The 7,524-nt window shown below is 41.8% G+C and overlaps 1 protein-coding gene across 1 annotated transcript; it reads left to right on the plus strand.

The window, feature by feature from the left end:
- Nucleotides 1-1,467: 1,467 nt before the first annotated feature.
- Nucleotides 1,468-3,566, plus strand: LOC128733724 (probable cytochrome P450 9f2). Its single transcript, XM_053827492.1, has 2 exons — nucleotides 1,468-1,859; nucleotides 1,915-3,566. The coding sequence occupies exons 1-2, from the start codon at nucleotides 1,645-1,647 to the stop codon at nucleotides 3,311-3,313; spliced, it is 1,614 nt and encodes a 537-aa protein (XP_053683467.1). The 5' UTR covers nucleotides 1,468-1,644; the 3' UTR covers nucleotides 3,314-3,566.
- The last annotated feature ends 3,958 nt before the right edge of the window (nucleotides 3,567-7,524 follow it).

Below are 7,524 nucleotides of genomic sequence, written 5' to 3' on the forward strand. Positions count from 1 at the left end.
AGCTTGAACTTCGCCTGTATTTTTCGTTTAGAGTGTTTTCAAATGTCAACACAGGTTGCAAGTTTAAAATTTGCATTCGTTTAAGAGTTGTAGTAATCATGGACGCAAAAAGGGAACTTGTGATACGTCTTCTTTTGAAAAATTTTTGACCTTGTAATTTTTTAAAGAAGCTTAAGCCACACAATTAATCTTTCGTAGCATCAAGCGATATAAGAATATCGGTTCTTGGAAAATACTCGCAAAACCTGGTCGTAAACGCAATGTAAGGAGACCGTAAGCTATCAAATGAGCAAGAGAGCGATTTCGACGGAATCCAGATCATTTGGACAAGCAACTGGGAATTTCATAATGAACCAAGAAAAATATTTTAAAAGGTGATCTTCGATTGATTACATACAGAAACAACGGGTGCACGGTTTGACTGAAAAACTGAAAAACAGAAGGTTGCAAGAGTCGAAAGATGTCAGAAGCTGCACAAGCGGCACGGTGATAGTGAAATTCTGTTTTCGAGCGAAAAAATGTTCCAGCTACAAGATAACCACAACCAACTAAATGATCGGATATATGCAACACATCTTTCTGATATTCCTCGGAACAAAGTGGTTGTTTAAAGGTTCCCGAATGTTTTCAGGCTGATGGTCCAGGATAATGTTTTGAAGAACCATTTGAATGCACCATACTGCTTCCAACATGATTCTGCATCGTCTCACCAGGCGAAAGCTATACGGGCTTGGTGTGAGAACAATTTTCTGGATTTTATTTCTTCGAAAGAGTGGCCTACCTCTTCGCCTGATTTGAATCCTCTCGACTTCTATACATGGGGTTACATGCTAGGCATCAAAGGATTGACTATGGATACTTTCAAGCAACGTTTCGAGAAGATTTGGAATGAAATGCCTCAAGATATCGTACGTGTCAGCTGTAACGGTTTTCAACAACGATTGCGACTGGTAATTAAAGCAAAGGGAGAAAGATTTGAAATGGACTAATTTAAGGCAAATGCTATGGATGTACTTTACACGATGTACCCTTAAAATTAAAATTTTTGCAAGCTTCTTATTGTTTTGAACAATTACTTTACTGACAGTTTTTACTATTCACCCTGAACACGTAGATAAGCGAAATAAATCAAAAAATTATGCCTTGCAGTAAACAATCATCTCGTTGAGCTCCATTCGCTAATAGATGTATATGAACGTCTACAGAATACCATGAACCTAACCAGACAACACAGCTCGGCTAAAAATCTTGTCACTGACGCTCTGTAATAATGGTAGTGCATCACTCGCACTCTCGCGAGTAACAAATTAGGTATAAATACATATTTTTGAGTGTACGCGCGAAAATGACACAATCACAAAGCTTCGGTCATTCTTCAATGGGGGGAAATGTTTACTGAAACGACCGAGAAACAGTCAGCGGCTGATTTTCGGTGTGGTCAAACACTAAACGCAAAACGAAACAATCCTATACCTATATTTACTATAGTGTCTAGTAGAGGAGAAAAATAACGTTTGTTTTACTAGATAAGCATATGTAAACATTCGCCGGATCTCCTGTAAAAGTAGACTGACTGTAGACACGGGTATCGCGTCGTGTTGTGACGCTTGAGTGAAGTGAGGTGAATCAGGCGGAACTGTCAACATGGTTGCAATCGATTTGTTTACAGCGATCGCCGTCGGTGCAATCATTTTGCTGTGCTACCATTACATAGCTCGAAAGTATCTCTACTTTCTGTCAAAGCCAGTGCCATGCCCTAAACTAACTTTCCTGCTGGGAAATTTTGGCCGCGTTATGTTTCGATTGAAGGATGTTGTATCCCATTTGGATACCTTGTACAACGCGTTCCCCGATGCCAAGTAAGAAAAATCAAATTAGACCGATTCAATTGCATTTTTCATTTTTTTCACACAGAATTTCAGGATTCCACGACTTTGTTGGTCCGGTGTACCTTTTACGTGATCCGGAGATGATAGGGAAAATATTTGTGAAGGATTTTGAATTTTTTACCGATCGAACTCCGGTGCTACCGATTGATCAAAACAACGATTACAGTCTATTCGTTAATTCGCTGTTCGCAATGCGTGGTCAGAAATGGCGCGATATGCGTGCCACGCTAAGTCCAGCCTTTACCGGAAGTAAGATGAGACAGATGTTCCAGCTGGTGGCTGCGACGGCACAATCGTTGACTGCATTTTTAGCTGCCGAAGCTCGTAAAGGCGTAAAACTGGAGTACGAAATGAAGGACATGTTTTCCCGATTTGCGAATGATGTCATCGCTACGGTTGCTTTCGGAATCGAAATGGACTCTGTGAAGAATCGTGATAACGAGTTCTATCTGGCTGGTAGAAAGTTGGTTGATATCTTTTCATTTTCGGTTATAATCAAATTCTTTATTGTACAATTGCTACCCTCACTGGGTAACAAGTTGAAAATTGATTTGTTTGATTCAAAACTAACGGAATATTTCAAGTCCATCATCGAGGACAACATGAGACAAAGAAAGGCTCAGGGAATTGTGCGTAACGATATGATTCACATGCTAATGGAAGTACGGCGAGGTACTTTGAATCACCTACAGGAAGAGATGGACTCAAAGGATGCAGGTTTTGCAACGGTGCAAGAATCCAGTGTAGGAAAATCTTCACACTCCCGAGTCTGGTCGGAGAATGAACTGATCGCTCAGTGTTTCCTGTTTTTCTTCGCTGGCTTTGAAACAACCTCTACTTGTATGACATTTTTATCTTATGAGATCTTGGCAAATCCAGAGGTTCAACAGCGTTTGTTCGAGGAAATTTCTAAAACTGATAAATCGCTTAGTGGGACACCATTGACGTACGAAGCACTGCAGAAAATGACGTACATGGACATGGTGGTTTCGGAGGCACTTCGCAAGTGGCCTGCGAATTTGCACATTGAACGATACTGCAATAAGGATTATCTGTACGACGACGGAGCTGGCATGCGATTCGTTATTGAGAAAGGACGATCCATTCTCGTTCCAGCTGTTTCAATTCAGCGGGATCCAAAGTATTATCCGAACCCGGAACGGTTTGATCCGGAGCGTTTTAGTGAGGAAAACCGGTCCAGTATTAATCCTGCTACGTATCTGCCGTTCGGCGTAGGTCCACGAAACTGCATTGGATCGCGATTGGCTCTGATGGAGGTTAAAGTGATGATGTATTATCTTCTGAAGGACTTCAGCTTGCAGCCGATCGAGAAAACACAGATACCGATTCAGGTTTCTAGAAAGGGATTTAGCTTGCAATCGGAAAAGGGTGTTTGGTTGGAGATGCAACCAAGAGATCATTGAATATTTCTAGTTCTAGTTTGTTTGGGAATAAAATACAAAACGCTATTTTATGTCTTGCTGGCTTGTGTTAATCTAGTCGAGTAGATGTTTAAAAGTCTGTCCATGAGCGAGCTTCATGGAAAAATTGCAATTCATGTTTCGAGCACTCTTTAAGTTCAAACCTATACAATCAATGAAAGCGTAACGGTAAACACTTCAAAATCCAAAGTTTGGATTCTAGTTATCGACCTGGTTATCTAGCGTAATAAATACAATATGAAACAGTGTTGGTTATCATATTCTTGTCATATAAATATGCATCATCACTTCCTGTCTGATTCTGATATCAATACTAACTTCTAAGTATGTAGCGTTTTATTTCCACTCTATTCAATTGGATTTTTTTTCAGTATTCACACATTTTCACTCTGCCGGATTCATACTACATTTAAAGAATGAGATTAATGTGCTGGACACATATTTTTCATACAAGTATCACATACTGATCATTTAACAGATAGTTGGCAACTGGCAAACAATAAAACATTTAATAGGTTGTATCTGAGAGACTGGTTAATCAGAGACTGAAAGCAAAACTGATCGAAAATGATCAATGGAGCAGTATTGAGCAAGTGTGGGTGTGTATCGAGTTCACTAACTGCAGGTTGTTCCTGTGTGGAATTTACATCCCCCCGATCGAGTACGAGACGAAGGTCTGATCGACGTTCACTCCCGCTCGGTTATGTCAGTGATCGACTTGGCAACAGCAACCGACGAGCTCATTATTATCGGTGATTTTAACCTACCAGGACTTTTATGGCAACCATCCAGTAATGGTTTTCTCCATCCGGATCCCGATCACTCCGTTGTGCACAGTGCAGCATTACGGCTTCTAGACTGCTACAGTTCTGCCATTTTGCGACAGATCAACCACGTGACCAACGAGAACATTCGCTGTCTGGATCTCTGTTTCACCAGCGCACAGGATGTTGCTCCTGTCGTTTCGCTCGCTCCGTCGCCACTAGTTAAGCAAGTGAGGCATCACCCTCCACTAGTGCTTACCCTCAGCAATCACCACTCGAATCTAACAAAAACCATCCCCTCTGTTTCGTATGACTTTCGAAATGCTGATCACCGAAGCATTGCCGAATTCTTCGCCACTATCAACTGGTTTGATGTTCTCGACGGAAGCGATGCCGACAACGCCGCCTTGACTCTTTCGCACATAATTGTGCACGCAATCGATCGTCACGTACCCAAGGTGGTACATTCGTCAAACAGCAAGCCCTGGTTGACCCGCGAGCTTCGCATGTTGAAGACTGAAAAAAGGGCTGCACTTAGGATATATTCCAAGTTTCGTACCCGCTCACTGCGTGATCAATACATAAAATTAAACACCGTATACAAAAGAACCAGTCGGACATGCTTTAGACGACACCTGCAGAGAATCCAGCGCAATCTGAAGGTGAAACCAAAAACGTTCTGGAAGCATGTTAGCGATCAGCGCAAGGAATCAGGCCTTCCATCAACTATGATGCTCAATGGACAGGTTGCTTCGGAGCCCCAGTATGTCTGCCAGCTCTTTGCCGATAAATTCGCCAGAACCTTTTCCGATGAAATCATCTCGGACGACCAAATCTCCCAAGCTGCTTGCAATGTTCCACTAGTGACTATGAATACTCTGTGTACGCTCAACATCGACGAAGAAATGATCTCTCGAGCCGCATCAACGTTAAAATCATCGACTAAATCCGGCCCAGATGGTATTCCGTCTGTGTTTTTAAAGAAGCACATTGAAGACCTGTTAATCCCTCTACAACTCGTGTTTGGTCTATCAATCACAAGCGGAGTATTTCCGCTTGCATGGAAAACCGCCCAAATGTTCCCTGTGCATAAAAAAGGGGATCGGAAAGATGTCAACAACTACCGAGGAATTTCGTCATTGTGTTCCATTTCCAAGTTATTTGAGCTTGTAGTCATGACTCCGCTACTGTCGCACTGTAAACATTACTTGAGTGACGACCAACATGGATTCATCGCAGGCAGATCAACCACTACAAACCTCCTTTGTCTCACAACATATGTTGCCGAAAGTCTAGCGGATCGTGCTCAAACGGATGTCATTTATACTGATTTGTCTGCGGCGTTTGACAAAATCAATCATGCTGTTGCGATTGCTAAACTGGAGAGACTCGGTATCAGTGGCAGTATGTTGCATTGGTTCAGTTCGTACCTCGTAGGTCGCCAACTGATTGCGACTGTTGCAGGTTTTGAATCAAATGCGTTTCCGGCCTCATCTGGAATCCCACAAGGTAGTCATCTAGGACCGTTAATCTTCCTATTGTACTTCAATGATGTCAACTATGTACTCAGAGGTCCTCGTTTATCCTTCGCCGACGATTTGAAGATGTACTTGAAGATACGTTCCAAGGACGATGCAATTTGTCTTCAACAAGAGCTTGAGACTTTTACGAATTGGTGTAATCTGAACTGCATGCTCGTCAATCCTGAGAAGTGTTCCAATATTTCTTTTGCCCGGATCAGAGAACCCGTCATTTTTAACTACAAGCTACGCGGTACAGAAATCCAACGTGTCGACCAGATAAAGGATCTCGGCGTTATTTTAGATAGCCAGTTATCGTTTAAACGGCATATTTCTTACATTGTGGACAAGGCATCCAGAACATTAGGATTTGTCTTCCGCATCGCTAAGAGCTTCACTGACGTCTATTGCCTCAAGGCATTATACTGTGGACTCATCCGTTCGACTCTTGAGTACGGTTCCGTTGTCTGGCATCCATATTACCAAAACGGGATGCAAAGGATTGAATCAGTTCAACGCCGCTTCTTACGCTTTGCTCTCCGTCGTCTACCATGGCGAAATCCGTTCCAGTTGCCGAGTTATGAAAGTCGTTGCCGTTTAATACATTTGGAGACACTACAGACACGAAGGAACATCGCAAGAGCTCTGTTTGCTGTCGACACGTTGCAGGGAAGAATTGATTGTCCTGCTATTCTTGGGACGATTGATCTAAACGTGCGTCCCAGGGCACTGCGGAACAACTCAATGCTGAGGGTACCTTTTCAACGCACCAACTACGGACGAAACAGCTCATTGACTGGTATACAGCGAGTTTTCAATCGGGTTGCATTCGCTTTTGATTTTAATTTGTCACGTGAAACGGTCCGTCGTAACTTCTCTATGTTTTTTTCAACAAATGACGACTAAGAAAATTGTTAGTGTTTGTAATTGTAATTTCTTGACAGTGTGTGTTAGATTAAGCTATTTATCCATCATTGGGACTATAGTCTGTTGATGTCGACTTAATAAATAAATAAATATGTAAAGATCTGAAATAAATGTTTAAACGTTACCGGTTTATCCACGAAGGGAGCATGTTATGAGGAAATTTGTATTTGTTTTGTATGGGAGCCCCCCCTCCTAAATAGGAGAGGGCTCCTAATTCACAATAATAAAATTGCTGCCTCCTAAAATCCTTACATGCCACATTTGGTTCTATTTGCTTGAGTTCTCGAGTTATGAGGAAATTTGTATATCATTTATAAGGGAGCCCCCCTCTTTAAGGGTGGAGGGGTCACGATTCACGGTAGAAAAAATATTCCTGCCTTCAAAAACTCCCACAGTGGTCGCAGTGATGAGTCCACATATGGAAAAAATGAGCAAATTAGGATTTCATTTGTACAGGAGTCCCCCCGTCTTAAAGGGGGAACCATAGAAAAATTTCCTGCCTTCTGAAACCCTCACATGCCAAATTTGGTTCCATTTTCTTGATTAGTTCTCGAGTTTTAAGGAAATTTGTATTGCATTTGTATGGGAGTATGTGAAACCTCCTGTCCATGGGCAAATTAAAACTAATCCCCGCACTTTATGGCTCTAGAGAGCGTAATTTGTTGAAGAGTAGTAGAAAACATGAAGGAGAAAAAGGGTGAAAACACTAACACTCAAGCACGGATAATGAGCCGGTCGCTTAATCAATAGCAAATACAAAGGAAGTGTGGAATACAGGAAAAAAACAACCGGTACCTGGTCGCAGTGATAATGTTCATGTAAAAAATGCGATGAGTCAGAAACAGCAGCGACACATCATTCTCTTCTGCTGCTACTCTAATGAACATTGCTGCTGCTTACCGGGAATAGTTGCTATAATATTTTGATGTATATATTTAAGGAAGTAACGCTTCTGTTTGAATGCTATCGGGTTATGATAATT

This window comes from Sabethes cyaneus, chromosome 2, assembly GCF_943734655.1.
Source record: "Sabethes cyaneus chromosome 2, idSabCyanKW18_F2, whole genome shotgun sequence".
Taxonomy (NCBI): Eukaryota; Metazoa; Arthropoda; class Insecta; order Diptera; family Culicidae; genus Sabethes; species Sabethes cyaneus.

What these genes read in the sequence shown, in the direction of transcription:
- LOC128733724 (XM_053827492.1), top strand. Translation starts at nt 1,645, where the DNA reads ATGGTTGCAATCGATTTGTTTACAGCGATCGCCGTCGGTGCAATCATT. An exon ending in AACGCGTTCCCCGATGCCAA is followed by an intron (nt 1,860 to 1,914) that starts GTAAGAAAAATC and finishes TTTTTCACACAG; the next exon opens with AATTTCAGGATTCCACGACT.